Source organism: Passer domesticus, chromosome 1 (genome assembly GCF_036417665.1).
Source record: "Passer domesticus isolate bPasDom1 chromosome 1, bPasDom1.hap1, whole genome shotgun sequence".
Classification (NCBI taxonomy): Eukaryota; Metazoa; Chordata; class Aves; order Passeriformes; family Passeridae; genus Passer; species Passer domesticus.
This window is the reverse complement of record NC_087474.1, coordinates 19,857,633-19,884,736: the sequence shown is the minus strand read 5'-3', so window position 1 is coordinate 19,884,736 and position 27,104 is coordinate 19,857,633. Positions and strand designations below refer to the sequence as shown.

General features: G+C 38.9%; 1 protein-coding gene across 1 annotated transcript in view; it reads right to left on the bottom strand.

Moving 5' to 3' along the window:
• Nucleotides 1-27,104, bottom strand: part of RSU1 (Ras suppressor protein 1) — a 102,614-nt gene that overhangs the window by 74,494 nt on the left and 1,016 nt on the right. Inside the window, exons 3-7 of the mRNA XM_064408834.1 lie at nucleotides 20,770-20,820; nucleotides 6,261-6,381; nucleotides 2,718-2,836; nucleotides 1,163-1,245; nucleotides 777-891 (exon numbers count right to left, since the gene is read on the bottom strand). Of these exons, the coding sequence (XP_064264904.1) occupies nucleotides 777-891; nucleotides 1,163-1,245; nucleotides 2,718-2,836; nucleotides 6,261-6,381; nucleotides 20,770-20,820 (489 nt within the window). The remainder of the gene's footprint in view (nucleotides 1-776; nucleotides 892-1,162; nucleotides 1,246-2,717; nucleotides 2,837-6,260; nucleotides 6,382-20,769; nucleotides 20,821-27,104) is intronic.

The window sequence follows — 27,104 nt, the reverse complement described above, 5'->3', positions numbered from 1 at the left end:
TTCAAAAACAGGTAATTGACACAACTATATTATTCCAAATGAAAATATTTTTTAGAATTTTGAGATTAGAAACCAATTTCTGGCTTGGGGCAAGCAGCAACCATGCCCTTCATATAAAATGGAGTACTGCAATGCAAATTCAGCAAAATCAATACTTAAGTTTCAAAGAACTCCTCCTACTTCAGAGACTGAAAGAAGCCACCTATAACTGTATTCAAATGTACAGTATCACGAAGTCAAATTACATCAACCAGCTCCAACTGCTTTAAGTAAAAGAGCTGTCAGCTCCCTAAGAAAAGCTATCAAATTGAAAAACAAAAAAATCCTCCCATTTAGCTATATTTCACTCTAGTTGATCAAACTTCCACTTTGTATAGGCACAGTCACTAAGAAGCGACTTATGCTATTGTCATTTTTGTTTAATATAATTTTGACTAATCTAAATAGTGTTATCAAAACCCAGTGAAAGATAAGAATGGGTTTGCTGACCCAGTATTTATGATACATTATATAAAGTAAGGTGCTATATACAAATTGATGATCAGGTGTACTAACACTCAAGAAAAATGCAACATGCAGTAACATAATAAAACAAAACATATGTCATCTTCTGGCTCCTCCTGCATATCCAGGAGTGCAGTGGAGGAGTGTGAGTTTTTCTCAGGGGAAAGTAAGTATTAGCATATACGATGACTTAAGCATAATCATTTCAGAGGAAATACAGTTCATCATTATCATTATTAGTCAAATAAATAAATGATCATCCATAATCTTACCCAGTTCTGGGGGCAGCACAGTAAGACGGTTTCCCTGGATATGCAGTTCCTTTAGCTGGGTGAGCTCACCAATTTCTTTAGGCAGTGATACCAGGTCATTGTCTCTAAGACTCAGCTAAGAGCAAATATAAATTCAGTCAGAATGATTTTCAGTTACCATAAGGCAGCCCAAAACAGAGCTCTACTCCCTCTGCCCCTAACCTTCCCCTGAATGCTCAATTCTTCCAATTTATTTACAAGTGTCTTCTGGTAAACAAGAAACAGTTCCAGGTCTAGTGGTCTATTCCTGCAAACCTACCCTACTACTCCTCAAATTGACTGGATTCCATTCCTACAAGTGTTGCAAAAGTGAATTGATTTTCCAAGAATTTAGATAAATTACTTACTATCTGCAACTTTGTGAGCTTCCCAATATCTGGCGGCAGCATTTCAAAATCGTTGTCACTTAGATAGAGTGCACGAAGGGTGGCTGCAAATTAAATAGCAATATATAAACAGGGTGGCATATAACCCAACCATTTGAGGTCTAATCGATAAAAAGGAGTCAGGTTTGATTAATAACCCTGACTTGGTGAAAAGCCTTTGACATACCCAGGGCTCACAATAATAACAAGCAGGTCAAACTTAGATTTACTGGCTTATTATATTGTTGGTGAGTTCAGGAAAACATCTATATTCAAAAGGACTAGCACAATTAACAATTTCTGCAACAGTAGACTCTGGCAGATTCTGGCAGAATGCTCAGATATGAGAATGCAGTCATTACTCTTTATTACCCCTGATTCTTATTTATTACATCAATTTGCATCCGAAACAGACATTAAAAAATTTCTGAGTTTTTTCAACAAATATAAAACTATGTTAAGCTCTATAGAAATCACATTGGAAAAGAGATCTGAAATGGAATAGAGAAGACTCCAATGGTATAATTTGTAATTTCCATGCCAAGTCTCAATGAAATTAATAAAAAAAACATGACCCAGCACAACTATGCAGCTTGCTATTACTGAATAAGTATACATGACAGTTGAAAAAGGAATTAAAATGGAGACTCACAAAGAAATGTCAGGTGCAGCAGGAGAGAAGGTGGTCAGATCAGCAAAACCTCTCCTCACCAGAGGAGATCCCATTTGTCTTACGTAGTTCACTCCTCCTCTTCTCATTTCACTAAATGTGACCATTTTTAATAATGCTGACTTAAAGATTTCCCTGTGCCAGGTTACAATCACAACACCCCTCAGAGAGCAGCACTCCTCCTCTCCCCTCGCCTGTCACTTTGATGCTGAATGCACTGATCCTGAAGCCACTTCAGCATAGTACACAGAAAAGCAGAATCACTGACATCCAGAAAGTGCCAGAATTCAAGTTGCTTAGGCAACCATAATGCAGCCCTTTTGCACATATGCATTACAATACCTTTCTGTCAACCCTCTGGGTATATATTTTTAACATATGCAAAGGTCAGCTTAGCTCTACTATTCCTCTGCCAAGCTTTGTAACCTTAGCGTATGTTTTAATGTACTGGACACCTCAACACCTACATGCTGTTAAAACTATTTTAGTAATGAACCATCAAGAATACATTTGTTTTCAGACTCAACAAACAACAGCTGTGTTGCAAAATGGTTTACTTTTTCCTGAGGCTTGCAACCCTCCATGATGTTTTAACTGAGTATGGGACCCAAGGAAGCATTACTCAGAAGAAAACTAATATACCATTACTAAGCAAGTCTGCTCGTGTCCAAAGGTGTCAGATGACAGTATATCAGTGATAAATATTGCCATGCTATGCAGAAATATTCAAGATATATTAAAAGAAAAACATAAATATTGGGAAAATAATCTGTATTTGTATTTTGGTCTGCATCACATAAATTTCAACTGCAAAGAGCAAAGCACCATATCCTGAAGATTTGTAGAGGTTTTAGAAAAGTTTCTTACTCAGATAGAAGAAGTTTCCTGGTAGGGAATTTTCATTTAAGTTGTTGTAAGTCAAGTCAAGAACTTCTAGTGCTGGTAGTGAGCCAAATCCCCTTGGCAAGGTGTTTAACCTGTTCATGCTGTAAGTAAAAGGAAAAAAAAGAATATGACATCAGTATTCACTTCACCTAACAGGAATAATACAGGTCACAAGGGTTTTGTTTGGTTTTTTCCTTTTTTTTTTCCCTTAAAAAATTTAATATATGCCAAGATTTCCTCTTGTTTTGAAAAGGCTTGGATGCTCCAAGATACTGAGCAAGTCTTTTGCAAAGCAGACCTTTTTATAACCTCTCATTCCCACAAATATACTCAAAACTTACACACTCTCAGGGGATCCTGTCTGTTATGTCAATCAGCAGCCACACCCAAAACAAAGCACAAGGGACAGAGGTGCCACAATGCCATGCTCAGCTTTAACAGCACTCCATGGAGAAAGCTGATCCTTGGTAGATGACTTCCAGCTAAACTACAAATCACCCTTTTGCACATCATGTTTGCTGACCATTTTTCATTCTGCCATGTAATTCTTCACCATGATACCAAATACAGAGGGGAACACCTCAAGTGCACAGGATTTATGTTCATTGATAACTGCTGCTCAAACCTCTTCCTAAGAACAGCAAATCTGTGTCACTACACAACTATTGATGCACAAGGAGCATGAAGTAAATAAAATATCAGTCCTGTGACTGATAAAGCTTAATCTAAATATAGCTCAATCAGCCATTCTTAAGAGGGTTTAGGACAGCAGTTCCCACTGGTAACAGACAGAACAACATGAGGACATGTAACAGAAGGAAGAGATTTCTCTCATAACCTGGATCAGACAAGATAGAGAAAATGGTAACTTTTCTATGACACCAAGAGTTTGAACAGGGTGATCCAGATAATCTCTAGAGCTGCTGCAACAATGAAGGCAGGCACATGGCTGGAGATATCTTCACAGAACCTGTTTGTGTATGAACTGTTCATGTATGGCCGTTCAAAAAAACTACCAGCTTCTTATTCATACTGTTCCTATTGCATGTACAGCAAATTTATACCTGGTGTGTATGGATCTTGCTTCAGTTGTCACCCAGGTATGAAAGCAGAACAGAGAAGAGAGGCATCTTCAGAAAGAGCCTGAACAGGTAGCTACTGTCAAGAACAGGAATTTTTTTCTCATGTGAAGACTGGAAACAAACATAACCTTTCAGATGTTGTCCCTAAACATACTCTGAATTTGACTATTTTGATGCAAAAGTGATAAGCAGCAGTCACTGAAGTCAAGAGGAGATGTTATGTGAATGTATAAATATCTAACACTTAAAACTATAAAAACTCTAGTCGAAGTACTGACAAAGCTGCACAACCAAAAATAAGAAAGATCACGTAACCATGTGGGCAAGGTCAGGAGAAGCACATATAACATTTCTTTCACAATCTCAGAAAATAACCTCACCTTTCCTTACCCCTTTTTGCATAAGCCAGTCCCAACAAAACAAGAACCTGTAGACATTAGCTCTGTAGCTAAATCTAGACAAAATCCTTCCTCCTCAGCCTTGGTAAGAAGTCCCATCACAGGCATACAACTCATATTGCTGCTGTTGTATAAGCATTTAAAACACAGAAAGGCATTCTTTACTATTGCTAATGCACAATTTTCACTGTTTTAAAAACTGGTCTTTCTATAAAACAGGACTAAAGACAGCAGCTTGTTTTCTACTAGTGAAAGGTTTTTTTTTACCAAGCTGCCCTAACAGCCTTGCCTTTTGCATGCAAGGAAGAGAGGGAAAGAATGTTCTCCCCACTGACAAGAGGCAGAATGGTATCTATTCTTTGGCAGGGACAGAGAACCAGCTCAAAGTTGCTGCCCAGCACTATTCATCCCTGCAGAAGTTCAAACACTGAGCTTGTGCCTTACCTACCTTCCAAATGTAACATTTTAAGCTTTCTGTGCAGCAGTACACCTTTTCTCTTCCCACACCACTTGACCCTTCCATGCCAAAACCCTCCCAAAATAATCTCTGCTCTTATTCAAGCCCCTCTCCCCTAAGGGGCTCTTCTGAAGCCCTCTAACACACACACCACAGATGACAAGAGGGTTTCTAGGCTGCCTTGTCTCCTGAAAAACCTACCAGAGCAAAAAAGTTTCCTTGTCACTGACTCCAAGGATGTCCAAAGTAGAACCCAAATTCCAGAGAATTTTGCAAAGCTAAGACTGGGTGGTAAATCTTGTGCCTGAAGACCATGTGTAAGGATGGGATTAAAATGGAAGAGTGTTTAATCTCTAAAATTTTAGGCCATATGATTCATGAAGGTGGCAAATATGTTTCCAGACCTGAATGTTTGTTGTTCCAAACACCAAGTGGTCTTTTGCATGACATTTTTTTCATTAATGCAAACTACCATCTGACCTATATTAACAGTGGTCATCGCTTTAATCCATAGGAAGTGCACAACTTCTTCCTTCATGCACTGCAACACCTCTATATTACATTCCAAAAACATGGCTCTAACCCCCAAAATACAAAGAATCAGGATTCTTAATTAATATTTGCTCTGAAAAGCAATTCAGAGGTTGGAACAGATATTAAGGAAAGCTAGAGATCTACTGTGACAAAAAAAAAAGACCAGGGAAGACAGATCATCATTAAAATGTCTATTGGCATTCCAACAGTTGCATTCCATGCAATTCAATTATCAGCACTTTATGAAAGTATCTAGAGCAGAATACACAGAGGTTAGCCAAAATCATCTGGTATTTGGGAGAGTAAAAAAATACTCAGTTTAATGTGTTCAGAAGTAGAATTTATAAAATATAAACATTCTTTCTATGAGAAGCCTATAATGCTAAAGCTTCGGCCTATCAATGCTTTCCTACATAGTTATACTTTAATATGCCCATTTAATTTTAAGATGATCTAATGCTTCACATTTGTTTTCTTAATAATTCAAGAAAGCCCTCTGCAACTGTAGTTATTATAAAGTATCACCAGTTCTACCAGAATATAGAATCTGAACACTTAACATAACCCTGGCACAAATTCAGTCAATACCAGCTCTTTGAACTAAATGCACACAACGCCTAATACATGCTGCTTCTTTTACAGGTTTCATATAAACTGAAATGTCTATAAACATGAATTCAAAAATTTGGAATTGAAGTCCTAAATTAACATGGATGTTTTATAAAATCAGAACAGAGCTTGATTCTTATGCAGTAACCACAGAATTAAGAGGCAGTTGCTACAGAAGTAAAAGTCAGTAATTGTTCAGCTTGACTTCAGTATTTGAGGAATATGAGTTGCTGCTATCCTTAAATGGTTACCAGAGTAAGTGACTGATCATTTATGTTACTGATTATCCAGGACATTAACTGAACACTCTGAAGCCGTATGTCCCAGGTTAGCCTCAAAGCCACTTTCAATAACAAACTTTATTAAAATAAGAAGTTACAGGTTCAGTTGCGACGCCATTTGGTAACACCTCTATTACAGGAAAGTTTTGCATTAAGATACGCACCCAAGGTTCAGGTGTTTGAGCTTCTGAAGGCTGCTTATCTGTGTAGGCAGCTCCTCAATCTGGTTGTTGAAAAAGTTGAGCACTTCTATGTTTCTCAGGTCTGCGATGTTTGCTGGCACAGCTGTGGAAAGTTTTCACAGTGAGAGACTGCAATTAGGGCAAGCTACCCAGACTACAGATGCTTTACCAGCACCTGGCGTTTGCACTGTTTGTACAGTGGCTGCAGCACAGAAAGCATCCCATTATTCCAATAAAAGCAAAGTTTCTATCCAAACAGCCTCCTATCTGGAAGCTGTTCTCATTGCTGAGAGCACTCATTTTGTACTCTTCAAAAATTACTACCAGAACTGTAAGATATTTTGACTAACACAGACCACTGCAGAGGGAGAGAGGGAGAGAGAGAGCAAGAGAGAGAGAGAGACAAGGACAAGTGCTCTTACAGACTAAGAGAAGCACGCTGTCCTCTCAATTCATGTAGTACACAGAGGTCTCAAAAGAGCAGAGCCTGAGAGACTTGGATCATGACATTATTTGAGTGGAGAAGACATTAATGATACAAGTAGTTACACCAAGACAGCAGCTGTACTAAAGGACCTTAACAACTAATATAAAGTAATCCCTGATTTTTAGCTATGGCCCAATCTGCTTACTGCTATTCAGTATCCAAATTCTTGGTCATTTAAGAGACAACAAAATTCACAAAAAAAAAAAAAAAAAAAAAAAAAAAAAAAAAAAAAAATCAGCCCTAAAAGAACTGTTTAGCCAAGCCCATTTTCAGTTACCTCCCATGAGCAATAAACCAACTGATCAATACACATACATGGCTACAGTGGATTACCAACAGATCAATAGCTGGTTGTTACTACCTAGAAACATGAACTCTAAGGCAGAAACACAATATCAATGACTGTGCTAATGAGGTTAAAAAGCTATTCAGATTTGCAATTCTTCTTCCCTCAACCTGAGTGAGATTTAAGCAGCCAGCTGAGGTGTAAAGAAGGTTGGCAAGTCACCTGCTCTGAAGCTTGCACCTGTGCTCAATATTCACCTTGGTTCAGTCTCAATTTTGCATCAGAAATCCACAAAGTGCTCATCTAAATATTTAGAAGGTTTTATGAGGCCATGATTTGTTTTTATTTGTTGGTATGAGGCAATCTCAGTCTTAAAATGGAGTCAATAATGTTTACAAAGCGGAACATTGCAGTATGTCACATTTACTAGATTATAAGTCTAATTACAATGTGAACAATAATGGGATGCCTAACAAAGACTCTAATTACACTACATAAATATTACTGTTGAGGGCCATATTCATTGCAGGAGGTTTTTAGCAGACTTTTATATAAAGTCATTAAGGCAAATCTGAACATTTAAAAGACCTCCCTTAGAGGTATTTTCCAACTGGTCCATACTTATCTGTCATTCAATGATAGTGAGAATTATGTGCATTCACAAACCAAAGGATATTTCACTACTACTGTTATTTTAAATTATTCCCTAACAGAAGTTAACTGAGGATTTTAATTGGCATCATTCAGCTGTTTCCAACGTCAATATTTCACCAGAAAAGTAATTACCAGTATTAAAATATTTTCCTTTCAGAAATTAGACTTCATAATTTGACTTTGATGAGATGCAACAGACAGGCAAATCATGTTTCTGATCTTCTCACATACCACACTTATGAATACTAGGAGTAAGAAGTACTAGAAAATACAGGTTTTAGTTTAGTCAAAGCTTTAATAATAGAAAGACCAATACAGATATAACACTGTCTCCTGATACATCTGTTTAATCCCCACATACTGTATTTCATGTTGCGAATGACACTTAGGATACTTTATATCATTGTTTTCTTCAAGATATACTAAAAGCTGCATTGCTAAGCAGGCTGAGATGAGAAAAAGGCTAAATATTTAGCAAAGGATTTAAATTAAATGATTTTGTGTCTTACCCTGTTAAATCGAAATGAAAAGCCCCAATCCAAAACCGTACTTTTTGGTTTGGATGGAATGCCTGGAGGCATTTCATGAGAAGGAAGAACAGGACAGTAGGTCAACACCCGGCTTGTGGTAGGGAAGACAGGACTTTTTCCTGTAATAGCTTATTTTCTGGTTCAACAATTCAAATACATTTGTAATATAAATAAATGCTCTCTTGCATTCAATGAAAATCAGAAGACTGAATTTAACTCCTGTACTGATCTTGTAGCTAAACTGCACAGGATCAGTAGCTTCAGGTCAGAAGACCACTGGTGGTGAAGCAAGGCTGACTAGGCATACCACGCTCTCTGTTTTGAACTTTACATGACCCCACTACCATTCCACTACTATGTTGGAAAACTCTTCCCAGATACGTTTGGCAGCCTGCTGACTGCCAAATCCCGAGACATTCATGTTCTGGCAATGCTGAATTCCACTCGAGTCTCCTTCTCAGGATGAGCTGTGAGAGTGAACTGTCAGCATCCTGGTTCTATTCACCCACGTATTTACAGTACCATCCGCAGTGTCTTAACAACTCTCCTAAGCCCATCTGCTGCCCAGTGTCATTAACAACTCCCCCTCAGCAAACGCTGGGAAAATTTGGCAGCCCAGTGCCTTTGCGTTCTCCTGCGAAGCTTCAGTCACATCATGAAGCCCCATTCATATTAAGTTTCACTTCACAAGACCAAGAACAGCTTCCCCTTGTTCAATACTGGAAACTGCATACAGTGATTCACTATGACAGCTGTAGACTTCACCTTGATTTCAAGGGTTGGTTGACAGTGAAAGACAGGGTCTATAGGCTGCCCACAAGGATTTAGAGGACTTTGTTCATGTTTTTGGAAATAAGGATTGGCAACTTGTTATACTTCAAAGCATTTATGCTCTTTTTGCCCTGAAGTTAGTGGCAATCCTTTAGGCACTAAAACATCAAGTTCTCATCAAGTTTACTCGAGGCAAGTTACTACATTTTATTCCTACAGAACCAGCAGCTGGTTAAAAGTTAACAAAATTATTTCCAAAATACAGATAAGAAGGATTAAATGCTACTATTCAATGCCTATGTAACTCCACACTTAACAGGATCCTGGATCTGAGCCTTAACTCTCTTTCAGCATTGAGAACCAGAAGCCAACACTAGACATGATCTTTACTAGAGGTCTGGTGTTGCCCCCAGTTGGAGACCAGGCACTGGGTTAGAAGGACCGTTCATCCAGTACAGCTGCATCCTGAAGAGAAACTCACTAAAAACATCCAGATCAGTGACAGCAGCCTGGAATCACACGTCTCAGATGCAACTTTTTCCCACAAAGCAGGAAGTCAAGAGGTTCTCATACCACTACCTAGAATTGACAGGCAAATCCAGCTTCTTTTCTATATTCAACCTCTGACTAAGGATAAAGAGCACAGGAAACAGAAAAGAAGAAAACAAAGTCCATTATTTTCCCTCTAGTTCCACTCAGTAACTCTTTTGCCATTCACACAGGTCTCAATACAATTCCTTCTGTGGTGGCAGGGCCCTTCACACAGCTGAAAATGTACAGGCTTCAAAAAGTCATTATTCCTGAAAATGGTCACCAAGATGATTTCTCTTAAACATCTGTGATGCCCTGTAAACAATAGCAATCCTCACAATTTCAAAAGAAAACAAACTCAGGTGTTTGCAAAATTAAGTCTTTACTTCCTGTTAACTACAAGATGAAATCTAGTCTGCTTTTCTTTTGGTTTGTTTAGTAAAGATACTAAATTAAACATCTCTGAAGACACTCTTGGTAAAAAAGATCTGTACCAAAATGGCCTTTACAATTTAAAACTAAAATAGAAAAGCATTTTAGATAAGGAACTTCAGATAGAAAAAAACATAGAAGGGTCAATAAATTACCCAATTGAATAACTGTAATGATTTAGTAAAAATTTAAGTCTCCATGAGAAGAGCACACAGCACATAAACTGCACAAAGCATTTCAGTTAATTTAAACCTTAACACTGAATATTCAAAATAAACATTGTCCCACTACTACTTGGAAAATGCTATCTGTAATAACTGATTATTAAAAAAATTGTGCATGAATAGGCTTGCAATCTCCTCAATAAATATGACCCAAAGGCTACAGAAAACCTCCAACTGAAGTCAATGTTTTTTTGAATCAGATATCAAGAGAAACAAGAATTTTATTTTTTTTAAAGTAAGATTAATTCCTTAGGCAATCACATCCTTAGAAACTTTTAATAGCTGCACAATCCCTCACTTTTTTAGAATGTTTCTTTACTTAATGAAGTAATTTTGCAGTACCTAGGAACATGATGTTCAGTAATACTCCAAACCTTTACATGTTCTAAGGGAATATTTATCCAAAAGAGCTATTAAAATAGCAGTACCTGACAGAAGAGAGATTTATACAACTATGCCAGTTCCTCATTAAACTGTTCAACTGGAAAGCTGGTCAAGAGTCATACAGGGTAAAGAGATCTCAATACCGACCTTTCAGAATCCAATCAGTCCATTGTGGATCCCAAGCAGATATTTCTTGCTAAAAGCAAGAATCCACTTTTTGAGACTAAAGTAAAACCTGAGGGCTGTACAATATAATAAACCCAGTTCTGTGGACTTGCTAATCCAGTTAGCATCAACAGGAAGCTTTCATGAGTAAGGATCCCTTAGTGTAAAGGTCATAAAGACTTGAAATGTTACTCACATTTCATGGGGGAGGAAGAATTTAGAATACTAAATATATAATGCATTCTGTGCATCCAATATAACTGTACTCACAGAGCTAGAGTCATGTTTAGATTAATTTGACAAGGGTTCTGTTATACAGAAAGAGAAGCAATCAGCTTCACCAAAATAAAAGAGGAATTAGCAGAGGGAGAACACAACAGTTTTCATTTTAAATATTCATAGGCATGCTGATATCATATTTGGCAGCTAACTGGAGAGAATCCTGATCCCAACTGAAGCATACAGTACTTAATTTACACACTACGTAGTTCAAGTTTCCCCTTTTGCCCTCCCTTCACTCTTCCAAAGATAGATATTAATCTTCCTCATACCAAAAACATTAAAAACAAACTTGTCTCCTTAATCTTCAGCTCTTTCCAGAAACCAGCAGGGTTTATTTCAATTATCCACAGAAGCACCTCAGAAATTAAACTGTTCTTATGAACATGTTTAAATTATAGTATAGCTCAATTTGTCAATAAACAGTATTCATTTAGAAGCCAGAGTCTAAGGAGAAGAGCAGTGAGCACAAGAAAGACTGCAAAGACACTGGGAATCAAGTGACATCTAGTGAAGAGAAAGGACAAATCTGTTCTTCTCTGAGAAGAGAGCTTAAAAGGTCAGAGTTTGGAGAGAAATACTAGAAGCCAGGGGCTGAGGTTAGGAAGGGATTACTATGTTGAAAATACATCACCTAACTGCAAAGAACTGAAACCACACCAAAATAGCTCACAAAAATCTGATGCTTTTTAGCATTTTTAACAGCATCAGAGAATGGTGTAAATAAGGAGATATATATATATATATAAGCAGATATAAACACACACTTCATTTCTGCAAATAATTTTGAAGAGAACGAAGTATTAGCCAAGCTTTTTGAATTACTGTGGTCAACCACAGCTTCTCCATCTTCAGTAACTGCTTTGTGAGAAGTGCACAGTTCAGGCAAGACACTTGCTGTCTTATATTTAAGTCAGGAGAAAAAAAAACAAAACAAAACCATGAGGCACACCACGCAAAAAGCTGAAGAACACAGGCTATGTACCCTTATTACAGGTCAGATAATCTGTGTGTTGATACTTCAATAGCAGATGGCTAAGAGAAATAACTTCTGCAGGACAAAAGAGCTCGGAGATTTAATATTAGGCTTCCACCAAATGCAAACAGTACCACTAAATGCCAGTGAGTCTCCTTCAGGTGTTTGAAATGTCTAAGCACAGAGTTTCACACTACTGTACAGTTACTGGCTTTACATAAATCAACCCATCTGAAGTCCATACAGTTAATTCACCTTTCCCTTCCTCAGTATTCTCTTTACTTCAGTCTATTCAACATGTTTTTCTGCAGTTCACAAAAGGGACTAACCAAAGATGTCACACGCATCTCACACACCAGGCCTTGAAAAATTACTATAGATTACCCTCACAGGCGAAGATCACTTCAGCCCCTTACTCAGAAGTGTCTATCGCCTGTGTGCCAAGCAATGCTTATTTAAAAAATTCTGCTTTCAGTGTGTCTAAAATTTTTTTCATTATTTCAGTTTGCCTTAATAGCCAGTATTTGGAGTTTAAACTTTTTACACCACTGAAACGTTTTCAGAAATGCACATAGGACTATTTCTCACTGCAGCTTGGATCAACAACTGAGTGTTTCCCCTATTCAGCATTGCAGACTGCTGTGCTGACACTGCTTAGTGGGGACACCAGCCTGTCCTCTAAACACACTCACAGAAGAGGCTGCAGTAAAAAAGCTCACTGCTCAAAAGCAGAGTCAGCACATGTGTTTCTTGCTCCGGTTCTCAGAACTGGGAATGAATTAAGCTCCCTCCTAGTTTGAGCTCCCCATACCCAGCACTTAAAGCCACCTCCTTAAGTCTGTATGGTACAGAGTCCTCCTTGTCCCTCTACGTTAGCTTACCCCAAGCTTCAGCTGACTGTACATTTCATTTCCAGCTACAGGAGATATTATTGATGGCAATAATACCACATTGGCCATCATCACATCAAGATCAGGGAATTATTTCACCCCAAAGGTTGTGCCACAGGAATGAAAGTGAAGAGGCCAGAGGATGAGTGGTCTGAAGGGAAATGCTGTGTTGTTATCTACTTCAACACCCCTGACTACTAAAAGAACAAAAAGAATACATAAAAAATAGAGTACAAAACCAAGTACATAAAACTAAATATGGTTTCTCCTCAATCTACACCAAATCTACCTTCTTGTCTCAGTCTTTCCAGATCAGAAGCCAAAAAAATTTACTTAGCTTATTAGACAGTAAATTCTGTAATACAAAATTAATGTCTTTAATTAAGTGAGTTCACTTTTGCAATGTTCACTTCCCTTGAAAATGCCAACTGCAAAATAGTCTGTATGTGGCAAGAGGATTTATAATAATTTCCCATTACAACCTGTATATAAACATGGAGAATGATATGGGACTTCCACAAAAAGTTAAAGCTATTTTAAGCCACTGGGAAATAAATGAAGACATAAGAATTTCATAAAACATTGAGAATTAAAAAAAAAGGAGTTAATATGGTTGCAGGTGTCTTTTACTAAGAGAAGAACAAAAGTATCTGAAGAATTATGTTCAATACAAGTGATTTGTGTCTAGTGTTGTTTTTAGTAGGGTTGCTTTACTTACGGTGCAAAACTGACTTTGGTGCCATACACCACAAACTTTGACAATTTAATTTGTGCATAAATTGGCCACTTTCTGCATGTATCCTTATACCATTACAGCAGAAAACTCTTTCACACATTATTCTGTTTTATTTCCCTAAAGCTTCTAAGAAGCAAAGTTGATATTATATATATTTAAAATGAAAATGCTCTACCATATGTATTTTCTCAGAACCAAAGGTTCGGGGGTTTTTTTAGGAGAAAAAGAAAAAGCTAACAAGGTATTTAATCAACACATTTGAGTAGAACCCAGATGTCACAAATTTAGTAAGGCATATGTATAGGGATCTCCTTTTTCCTCCTTTTCACATTCTCCCGTGTACTGCATTCAGAAAGATACTTCCCATTAGAGATCACCCAATCAGAAATAGGAAGTAAGATCAAATCAAAACATACCAAAAAAATGAAAGGCTTACAGTTAGCTTAAAGCATCTCTCCCACACATAGTTGACAGACACTGTTGGGCACAAGTCCTGTGCTTTGGACACAGCCCTGGTGTCACCTTGCAGACACTACCTGCCCCATTGGAATATTGTGTCAGGATAACAGCATGGAATGACTTACCAGAAGGAAGCAGAGGCAGAAGCATAGTAGAGGAGAATACAAGAAGCAACAAAGAGTAAAGAGTACACCATCATCTGGTTCCTTCCAGAAGTCAGCAAATTTGTTCTATAAATAACCTGATACCAGGCAAGATGCAAAGTGTCAGACAATGCCAGTGGGAGACACCATCACACATTTCAGCAGACTGGAGAAGACAAAGCAGCTAGACTGGGAAGGAATTCAGGACAGGCAAATGCAGTGTTGCTATCTCTGGACCACCTCCAATACATCCAGGTATAGACTACAGCCAGAAAGGTGACTCAGAAAGGAGACATCCTAATGTAAAAATTAAACCAAGAGATTTTAGCAGCATGCTAAAAAAGATCAAGGACACAGTCAAGAGGGTTAACAGCAACAAAAGGACAAGCTTCTGTGGTGGTCACACACAGAGAGAAAAACAATTCAGGAGATGGCAGAGCAAAGAAGCCGTAGTCATGTGAGCAGAAAAAAAAGTTTTGAACTGCTCTGTTGAAAGAAGGCAAAATGTACAGTGATGATAAAGGGTGACCACATGGCTGTCAAAAGAACAATGATCAATGAGCCACAGCCATTTTGACACGAGCACAAAGTGAACTCAAACAAAATTCAGGTCTGGAAATGGGAACCAGCAGCAAAAAACTAATGGATCACTCCACAAAAAGGAAGGGACCAAAGATGAGTAAAGGATTACATGAGAATCAAGGGAGAAGCAGTGGAGACATCACAGAACAGTACAGGACAGCAGATCAGAAGAATGGTAGAGGAGGACAGAGAACATGACATCAGGTAACACAGAAGAGGTTTTAGTAAAAAATAGTCGTTCCCAATCTCTCATTATTTAATCATTTGATAGCACTGGACAAGGAATCAGAGCACGAGAACAAAAGGATAAAGGAACCATCAGGAGTGAACTATGAATAGCAGGAAAATTCTGAGATCATTTACAGACAGCACATGAATATGTGAAGTCAGGGAGCACAGGACCACCTGAGGTTAGGGAGATTGAGCAGAAGAGCAGAAACGGAGTAGCTGTGCACCATCATCTAGCAGGCGGGATGAACAGCTAACAGAACACAAGCCTCTTCCCGGAAAAAAAATGCTAAATGTATTCAAACAGTGACCTCTTCTGGACAAAGCACAGAGTACCGGTACTCCACCCGCAGCAGGAACACTCCCGGTACCAGCAGACAGAATCTCTGAACTGACTTCTCCAAATGACTGCAGTGTTAATTAACCACCCCCGGCAGCTAACACAACTAACTGTCGTAGTAGTTACAAGTCAAACTTACTATCCCAAAATAAAAGAAAATAAAACAAGTTAGCAGCATAATAGCTGCACACATAATGACACCTGCTGCCAATGCTGAAGTAACCTTTAATATTCCAGCCTGCTTTCCAGTCACATCTTTCCCTCTGTGCCCTTCTGGGTGTGGTAACAGACAAACTGAGCATCTGAAACCTCTTCAAACACTTCCAATTCACAACATAATACATGGATTTTAATTGTCAAAACTTCATCAGTGTACAAGTAAGGATTTCCCATCCTATACTAGGATGTCAAATTCTGTGTACATTCTAAGTGGCTGGAGAATAGGAATTAGCTGACCTATCTAAATTCCAGAAGGTTCAGTATTCCTTCATACTTTATGGCAAAATAGCACACAAAAGCTCTGCTAGGAAAAAGCCGACAAGGCACAAGCCACACTTTTATTCTCCATTAGTATTCTTTATGAAAGTGAGTTTTTTCTGTTGCTAGTTCTACTCCAATTCTTGCTCACTTACAAATCTAATGGGACACATGGGGACCAAAAAGTGAAACCTAACCCCTAACTGCTGACTTCAGTCTGCAAAGGTACTTTTTTCCAGTTAAAGGCAGCCACTTGTTGTACTAGCACAATCAGTTTACAAATAAAGTAGATAAATAAATAAATAAAACCCCCAAACCCTGTACATCCTCAAGACATGTGATAAGACAAACCCTCCTATCAGCTTGGAAAAAATCCTCATCCTGACTCAGATGATCTATTTTACACTGTCTCCCAGGGCCCCACCTTGTTGTGCTTGAAACAATATGGGGCAAGACCCAAATTAAAGACACAAGCCTGGTGAGATCCCTTCCTCTCTCTGACCTGGGCTCCCAGAATCTCAGCATTCTGCAATTCCCAGCCTGTTCCCCAGAACTATTATTAAAATATGAACTCTAGCTGAAGGGCTCTGAACAAAATAGCTCTAAGTTTGATTTCAAGAACTTTTATGACAAATTTCTTGACACACGACTGGCACTATTACCCCAGCATGAACCACAGAGCAGCAATGTCACAGGAATCACGGCAGCTGCCCCTGCAGAACAGGCAGATCTACACCAACACCTGAAGGTCTCCTTCCTCCTGTACAGAGGCACCAGATGAGCAAGTGGCCAAGATTGCTGCAGACTTCCAGTTATGTTCCACCTAAACTTGAGTGAAGCAGCCCCAGAAATACCCAAAACAGAAGCATAAATACCCACAAAAATTACTACTGTTGCACAGATGATACAGAAACAATATTTGTGGCTGACCAAACTGATCAAATGTGGTTTCCACAATAGTATGTCCTGTGGCTCAAATTCCCTCTGCCCCTCTAGCACAGCCACCCTAATTCCCTTCCATTATTCATGTCCCATAAACGATCCTATTGAGCAGGACATGAATCTGCATGTCCCTCAGCTAGCATCAAGCGACATGAACAAAACCAATCCAAATTAATCCACCACACTGAAGGGCAGATATCTATGGTTCAGCCACTCATTTCCACCAATTTAAAAAACATTTGTTAGAACTTCTATTGCATTTACTTTGATGATGGCCAATGGGTTCAAAAGACACCTGGGTTAGGATCAGACAACCTATACAGGCTAAAACTATCTTGAATTTTGCTTCTCAGCTGTATACTGGATAGAAGGTTTTTAAATTACTACATGATGGACGAAAAAACACCCAGTAAAACACAGAGAGAAACTGGCCCTTATGTCTACATTACACCAAGAAAAAGTACAAATAATCACTTTCTCTTGCTTTCTGCTGGATTGTCAGAGACCCTACACAGGAATCATCCCAGCTTTGTCACTTATGCAGCACCTGGTTCAAAAAGGCTGCAGAATCACAGCTATTTAGCTTCCCTGAGAATTTTTCTTCTGATTTTGAAGCACAAGTAGTTCTCACCAAGCAGCAAAGGACAGACTCAACTGTTTCAGAAGTCACCTAATGCAGAAAACGCCAGTTCAAGACTCCTCCATTGGGACAGCACCAGATAATTGAAAAAAATTCAGCCTAATCCTCCAGAAAAATCAATGTGGACTTGAGTACTTCTGATAATGAATGATTTAGCCATGTAAATGAAGTACCAATGGCACACTAGAAATATGACTAAAATCCATGCCGCAGAAGTATTCTGAGCAGTATAATGGATTTAATTGAGCAATCCTTATACTTGCTGATGAAACTTTACTTAGTTTTAATACTTTTCTGGCAAAAAAAAAACCAAAGTACATTTACATAAAAATATGCATATCCACTTTTTACATTTATTTATTCTTTCAGATAGACATATTTACTCTAAACACCAAGAAAAAAAAGCTAGCAGAACACTCATTTAAATGGCAGAAAACTAGTAGAAGATGCTAATATGACCTTAGTGTAGGATGTCAAGTGTCACTGCCATCAGCTTCCTAGTCATTTTAAGAACAATCTGCTAAGACAATTAATTACACAGCTTAAAAGATTAGGTCAACAGTGTCAAGTATGAGAATATGAACTTGAAACTTAGCCTTTTAAAAATGTGTGCTGTCTATTTAAGTGTCTACATCCATTTGTGAAAGAAGAGTAAGTTTCAGACTTGATGAGTTACTTCTCAGGACAAGCAGTGGTCTTACCTTGCCAGGAAAGAAACCCGAACAGAGCAATTAGAAAGGCTGACAGAATCCCTTGGCTGAGAGAAGGCATGTACTTGCAGCCTGCTGATCTGACAGCTACTTTAGGAGAAAGCAGTTAATTTAAGGGTGAGATTTAATGTAATGTAACACAAACTTACAGTGATGGCAATATTTAAACTGCTATTTTGAAAACCAAAACTGCTTTAAGCAAGTGGTACACTCTGTATTGTTCTTGAATAGTTAAAGCCAACCTGGACACATTCCTCTTGGACACTTCTTATTACTGTATCTTTCCTCCCCCAGTCAGGTCTGTAGCTAAGGCTCACATAGGACATAGGCTGGCAACTCAGCTTTTCAGTGTGGAGCTCATGCTGAAGCACAGGCCCTCCCCAGGCTCAGATGTGAGGCAGACAAGTTTACCATGATTCAAGTGTCCACGCAGGAGCTTCAGCCTATCTCCTCTTCCTCAGAGCAAGGCAGACACCTGCTACCACCTGCCCAGCCAGTTGTGTGCTCAGCTGAGATCATCCTTTAGCTACCTTAAAATCTGTAAGGCAGCAGGTGGAAGAGCTGATTCACTGGCAATCTGAAAGTGCCAGATTTCAAAAGTTCTAGGAATTTTGTTACAAATCTCAGACAAAGAATAGTGACATTTACAAAAAGTAACATTTCCAACACATTTCATCCTTGTGCCAGGTAAGCAGACAAAGATACCAGAGTAAACAATCAGCACCAGAGAGAAGCTTTGACTGTCAACACTAAGGTATCCAACCTTGGGTGACCTGTCTGATCACAAGAATTAGACAGAGGTGTGCAGAATGAACTGCTATCTCAGGTGCCTGCAACCCTCCAAAGGGTGCAGAGAAAGCTGCAGTGGCTGAGTACAGTGAACTGCCTGGCTTTCAGAAGCTCAAGTTCAGGGACAGCCATCTCCTTGCAGTACCTGAGGGAACACACAGCAGTCATTAGCTGGGTGGCCCCACAGCCCAGCTCCACCAGTGGCTGATAACAGATGCCAGATGGCAATATGCCCAAAGAAAATTCATCACAATCTTTCTCAAAAGATTATTCTCCCAGCTTCAAGCTATTTGTAACTTCATGGCCTTCTAAATCATGGACAGAGCTGCATGCTTAACAGTGATGCACTTTGGATTTTTCCTAACATAACTGGCCCATTAATTTACTCATCAGTCATTTATATGACAGATGGGTGAAAAATGTTGGTCACATTTGTAATTAAATTGCAATTTCTTTGAAAACTACAATGGGATAAAAACAAATAGCACGATGGCAGTCTAGAGGGCACTACACTATCAAAAGAAGGGTCCTGAACAACTAATTCATAGTTCTCACAGCCAGTCACAAAGTGGCTGTAATTTTATCTATTTACTACTACAAACCCTTTAAGCTACACATATCCAATAAACTCCATCCAGAGAAATGCTTATGCACTAAAATCTAGGGATATTTATATTCTCCTCATGCTTAATCCTCTGCAAATGCTCAGAGACTGTAGTGACACTTTTGCATTAATTCACATGTTTTAAGTAACACATACTGCCTTACAGCTCATACAGCAAGTAGTGTAGAGTTCAACAGGCTGAGTTTTATTAATTTGTTTGTGTTTCTTAAGACCTATCTCAATTTGTAAAGACTTCCTTGGATACACCCTAAAGCACATACACCCTATGCCTCTTGTCAACACACACCCACTTTATTGGTTCCATTCCCCTCCCCATTCCATCTCTCCAACTGAGTTTCAAAAAGAGGACTGGTTTAGAGAGAAACCTACTGGCACATGCAGAGAGCAGACAAAAAGAACATCAACAACACCAACACTTCTTTTTAGAAGATGCACAGAAGCAGGGGTGAGACAAAATTCACTGCTTGAATTTCAACAACCAAGAAGCAGGAATGTTTGCACAAGACACTGGTAGATAAACCACAGAAACAAACAAACAAAAAAACCCAAACCCACAAAAACTTTTGTCTTGCAAAAGTTAGTCTGGTATCTCCCTCTACCAAGTTAAGTCTCATATTCATGTTGTTCTTGACATGCTATTCACCAACACCTCACTTAGGAGCTTCTTTACTGCGGGGATCCACAACCTGAAGATGGTGTGGGCAGTATGACCAAGAGACAATCATTTTTTGGACAGAAAGAGGCTATCTTATTCTTCCCATGACTGATGCTTACATTCAGTTGGTCTTGCTCATATATGTTTGGTTATATATGTAATGCAGTGGAGCTGTAATTTGCTTTGCTTCAGTCAAATTCACTATCCATTCACTAAAATGCAAACTGTGTTATTTCTGAGACAGTTAAAAATTTCAAAAGTCCTCACCTTAACATAAGGACTTCAGAGCCACGGTAGGAAATGGATTTCTGGCTGAACTGGTGATGAGACTGAGAACTACAGATCTTTCTGCACACTGCAAGTCCGTAATGAAATTGGAATGGCATGTTGAAAATGGCTGCTAAGTCACACCCTCAATCTCTTTACTTTTAACGAAGTACTAACCAAGAAGCACCACTCTAATAGAGTCACTGCACTCTGTATAAAACTAGCAGTGTCAGCTTTTCAATATTACAGAACTGCCTGCCATGAAGTCCAAAGGCAGGAACATACTTACTTGTAAGCTTGTTGTGACTCAGAACCAGCTGTGTGATGTGAGACAGCGTAACTGCAAATGAAGAGAGAAAGAAGTTAGTTTGTGGACATGGCGACTGAGAGCTTGTATCTATTTCAGCTGAAAAAAAAAAAAGAAATTTATTCTTTACACTCCAGTAACTGATTGACGTGCATTGTCACAAATAAACAAGAGAAGCTCAAGAGTAAAGGGTGAGTCCACCTACTCCTCTGCCCTTTTACTTCACATTTTTGTTACTGCATCAGACACAACATGGAGAGTTTTACTCACTGATACAGCAACCTGTTTCAGCTAATCCTTGAAAAAGCTCATGACTTAATAAAGGCAAATACAACCTGTTAGCAGAATGAAAGCAGACACTCAAAGACACCATCAGATCAGACAGTTCAATGTTTTAAAAAAAAAAGCATCATCACAGTTCACTGTGCAATTGCAGGCTGTGAAGGAATGAAAGGCATGGAGGATAAAAGAATAAAACAGTGCACCCACCCTGAATTTCTCCCAAAATTTGAGCACTCAAAGTATCACCTGCACCACCTTACTATGCAGAACAAGAGGACAGGGAAAGAAGCTCATAGAAAGTCTGTAACAGTATTGTAGGAAAATCATCACAAGAGCAGCAGCCTCCACAAAGAGCTCTATTTTTAAAACAAAGGGCACATCGGTACCTGAACCATAAGCAGCCTTTTAACACTATTGAGTGCTTACACATATAGATAAATATAGGACTGCAATTTACACAGCAAAATGAGAGAAGATTCTGGAGATAGTCACAAGCTTGTGAACAATGCCTAAGTAAGCTTTATACATTTCTTTATACATTTGTTTCTCTTGGTCTAGCTATTTTAATAACTGTGACAATCTATAAAAGTCAACATTTCATGGGCTCTTGATATTCAAGCCTGACTAATAAGAACACAACCACGAGAAGGGCAGCCCTACCACTAAGATGAAAACTCCTCTAGTCTGACGTCCTCAGTTCCAAGGCAACTGAACCTAGACCATAGCCAGAAAAAATCTGACATCATAAATCCCAGGAAAAAAACCTTTTTTTTCTGCATTTTACTTCAGAAATAAGTCATTCTGGAGCTCTGAGGCTTTACCTAAACTCAGGAGCATCAACAAAAAAAAAATTGCTTTGTTTTTTAAAAAAGGGGAAAAAAATTGTTTTTGATACTGTAGAAAGTTGCTTCTATTTCACTTTGCTTTCAAAGCAGACAAACAATGTCATCATGTCTGTACAAAGGAAGCATGGGTCCTTACTCAAAGGCAATGGAGCTTTGGGGCTGAAGATTTTGGTCTTCTGAACATTGAACTCTGGATGAATTTAAATGGTATAATAAGTTCAGTGCATATTTAAAGGTAAGCCTTTTGACTACACCACCAAGCCATGGGCACCACTGGCCTTTAGCAACACAAGGTTAGAAGCATTATTCTCACTAGACCCTCTCCTCTTTTGTCCCATCACGGTGTTCTTCAGCCGATACTACTTCCAGAAAGGTTTATTCTCTCACATCTATACAGAACAGAACAAAGTCCATGATAAAAATTTCAATGCCAAAATCCCTAGGCAAAAGACATTTGAATCTGTATTTTACTGTCTAAATTTGACTGAAGCCTAGACACCTTGTCTGAAACTCCACTATCTCAGTCAATTCTGATGCTTGACAAAAAGTCCCATGGCATCCTTGACCAGCAATGGCAGGTTGACATCCCCCAAAGGAACAAGAAAGGCTACACTCCAATACTATTTTGAAAAGAGCAAAGGTTTAGGTGTCTGTGCTCTGGACTACTTCCAGCAGCATTTTAGACATACCAAGACAAAGAGAGTCTTCAGACTTGAAAGGGCCAAAGCTACTAGCAATTCAAAGGCAAGTTTGGAAGCATTTTAAGAAAGAGAACAAAGATAAGAGAGTGGTACTTGCTCACTCCTGACACAGAGAGAAATGTGCTCACGTACATTAAACAGACCTGAGTCAAACAACCAGCCCCTGGAAATAACATGTTTTCCTTCCACTGCCACGTGCCTACTCCTGTGAAAAGGACTGTGTTGTGGGAACAGCAGACTGAGATTTACCTCATCCTATAAATAAAGTCATTCTGTAAGACAATGAAATTATCAAGTCTGGCAAGGAAGACATCTGTGTTAACTGATTAACATCCTCAAGTAACATCTAGAAGGCTAAAGGGGGGCTGGTGGGGCAGTTTTGATTTGGAGGTACACAGTCCAGGTAAACACAACATAGAATAGGTCAGATGACTCAGCCCATGTATCAGTCTCCTGAAAATGGAAGGGCACTGAGATTCCCACTGGAAATTGCTATAACCACTCTATGATGCCACTGCAGGAGCTTCTAGACACTACCTTGTAACATTATAGCCATTAGCATACAGGCAATAAGTTACTGAGATTTCATGAACGCAGCAGATATTCACACAGAATAATACCTATATTCTAGAGGGGGATAATACGTATTGCCAGAGCAATTTACTTGCACAGTAATCACAAATTCTCATTATGGTCCCCATCCCACTATTTCTTCAAAAATGAGTGAATCAAGGGAATAATATTTAGGGTCTTCCATTTTGGCAATGTTATCAAATATCTTAATATACTACTACCTTGCACTGCAAGCTAGCTTCACATAAAATATCTGGATGACAGTACTCATCTTAATTATTAAGGAAAATATAAAACAAATAAAAGCCCTGCCCATCAACAGGAAAAAAAAAAACCACCAAAAAACCCCAACCAACCAACGTGACAAAACAACCAAACCAAAGTAAAATAAATTAGGAAAAAAGCCCCACACCCACAAAACAGGAAGACCCCAATGACTTTGCCGAGCCAAGATAAGACACTGCCTGTCCCACTGGAGGAAGTTAATGCAGGATGAGCATTACAGTATTGTTACAAGTAGCCTGCCTCTCCATCTTCTGTGTTTTCATTATTTTAGGAATGAACAATTTTATCAACACTAACTTTCTGATAAAGAATTCCAGTCACACAAGTATGTACTTTATGCAAAATATGAATAGCTTACAGATGGAATGATAATGAGAACAAATTAACACATAAATAGGATTGCATCCAATATTCCTTCCCTGACAACAGAGCAGATGCCACAAGTTATTTGGGCAAAATAATTCCTTTACTCATACCTCCTCCTCCATATCAACTGCTTGAAAGACACATAAATGAGACTGGTCCATACTCTAAGAACAATCCCACAGTTGTTGATGGCTGTTCAAAGTCCTTTCCATAAATGCCCTGTCCTTTGCTATGCTAGGGGAAAGGGCACATTACTCCCTTCTTGCTGGAGTTGGCTGAACCTGCTTGCTCAGCCTACAGCATGTCTATTAATGCTCTCTACCATTGTCCATAGTGAGTGCTTTACAAACAAATATAATCTATTTACTTCACAATACGAAGGCAAAAAACCCAAACCAACACAACAGAACACTTCAATGGGACATGACATTTTTACCACTATTTATGTATTGAGGATGCTCAGCTATAGTAGAGATGTGCACACAAATGGTGTAACTGTTGTTTTACCATATGCTGGAATAATAACAAAAGTCTTTAACACTTAAAACTGTGCCACGTGGTATTTGCATGACAAGCTAAATCACACAACACTTAGATCAAGGGGTATTTTGTGTCGCAAATGAAATCTCTTTTCTACAGAACATGTCTGAAAAAGGGTTCTCATATTACAGTTCTGAAAGCATCAAAAATTCAGATGCTCTGAAGGCATGTAACGTGATTCTAGTTTGTATTTTAAGTCATTAGAAGAAAACATGGAAATGCTTGGATTCAAGGATTATTCCAAAAATAGAACTCTACTTCTAATGAAATTAATGAACTCCTGAGTTAGAAGTACTTCAGGGACTACTTAACCTTTTTTTTGTGATTCTGAACACCACATTGTATATAAGCTGGTAACCATACTCTTTCTTTGCTGAACATGAAAGTGGGAAGAGATGTAAAGGTTGCCAAGGTCTAAGTTTGCTTGCCAATCTCCTTCCAGACAGAAGTATTTAATTCTTGATTGGAAAGTGACACTGGCATTTGACAGAAGCAACTTTTTCTGCTTTGTGTCTCCCACAGCTACTGCAGAGGGTGGAAGACAATGCAAAAGAAAGTAGGAGTGACTGCCCTGTACTGCGGGAAGCCATTCAGTATACTGAAAAGAGAAGCCAGAAGAGAACTGTACCCAAGACAAGGCATAAATTCCCCTTTGCTCTTCTTTGCCCCCACATAACACCAGATTGCTCTATCACTTTTTTTTTGTTGTTGTTGTTGTGGATTTTTTTCCTAAACATACATGACAAGGACAGGGCAACACCTTAGGAAAAGGACTGGCACACTGAACAGATGCTGCTTCCAAACCCTTGTGCCTCTATTAACCCTATGTGAATTAAGTTAAGAAAGGTTAAATGCAAGCTCATTAGCCACTGTGCAGCAAGCACTCAAACGTGCAGTGAGACAAGGCCTGGTCCTTTGCTTGAAGATTTAGGATTAGAGGGAGCACTTTACCCTCCAGGGTACTTGGCACCTCTGGTAGGGGCATTCACAACCACTGAATAATTATGTGACACAAAATGCTGACCAGGGGCTACTGAACACAGTAAACTCAGGCATACCTTCCAATCTACAAAACTTAAATAGCCAAAAATGTTCCCGGCAATCATTATCTAAACTTACCTTAACACTCAACATCTACTTATGGCCTTCATTAAAGATGAAATGCTGTGCAAGAAGAGTCACTGGCATGAATAGTGATGATTGCTTTTAACAGAGATCTTTACTTCATGGAAGGAAAAAATTAACATAGCTGAAAAGGCAAGCTTTAACACTGCCTTGGAAAGGTATGCAGCAAAGGAGAAGGAAAGGTACCAGGTCAGTCTCCTTTAGCATACATGCCAGTTCTGAGAGCCAGAGAAAACCAAAACATCCAATCTACATCAGAGAAGACTATCCATTTAGAGTCAGGTGACAGGGGTTTGAAAACAAGTTTAACACTTCCTCAACCCTTTACTAAAAATTCAGAAGTAATACCTGTTCATTACTTTTTACTTGGTGAAAGGTGTTCCTTCTCCAGGAGGCAAATACCTCCATGGTAAAAAAAAAAAACCCAGACCAACTTATGTGTTCTGTCAGTGAACATAATAACTGAAAAAGCAATTAATTTAACAGAAGTCAGTCATCATTCCCCCTAACTTTCATACAAAAATGGAAGAAGGCCCCAAATCCCCAAGTCACACGATGTGCACCAAGAGCATCTGCACAGAGACTCCTCTGATGCAGTCTAACTAGGGTACCACAAGTCTGTGCTTCACGTAGGGAGCTCCCTGCCAGAGACACTTAAGGAGTCTTAATGAGCAACATGGTATCAGGGAACATCTGGGAAGCACAGTGCCCCACCTGAACAACAAACCCCAAAGAGTACTTGTGCAAGAAAAGCCTCTCTTTTTTAGGATTGTCAATGTGCTTCAACATTATCCTTTTTCCCTGCTTGAAAGATCAAAACTGTTAATTAATTTTGTGTCTAGTGTTGATAGCGGGCACCAAGTCTACTTAACAAAAGCAACAGCACTCTATTGCTGCTCCATATACCTGACAGATCTAAGTATAGTTCTCAAAATTGATCTGTAATTAATAAGCTAAACACCACTTTGTCTCAAATAACTGCCCATCCTATAGAAATGCAGTGAAACTTTCTATTTAATGTGAGTTCACATATACAGTCCTTACAGCACCATCTTCCCAAAGTCCCATGCACCACCCAGAAGCAGGAAAACAGTAGTACAGAACGAAGACTTAAGTACAGAACCTAGTTCTGCAAAACTGTACTTAAGACTTCATCCTTTATTGATGTGAGAGAAGACACCTTGATGTGCTCCCAACTCTGCAGATAATGGCAAGTTGGTAGTGAGCCATACCTTTCCCTGAGCTCATAGCTATCTTGTGAGAAAAGTTATGTACATTTGCAGCTGGCTGCTCTCAAGTTTAACAAACACAGTAAAGAGGTAAACCAGGATACAGTCAAAAGTTTTAAGTACATTGGTTGGTTGAGATTTTGTGCTTTTTCTCCCTCACTAGATCATGCATTCTAAAAATTTCAGCCTGTGGCACACTACAGACAGTCACAACTTTAACTCCCTGAGTATTGCCTATGTCATAACATCATGTGCACTTTAAAAAGGCAAAGATACCTAACTTGCTCTTCATTTATGTGCTCTCCAGAACCACAACAGCATGTTGCCATTGGCATGCAGTATTTACTGTGAATTTAACTACAGCAAATGCA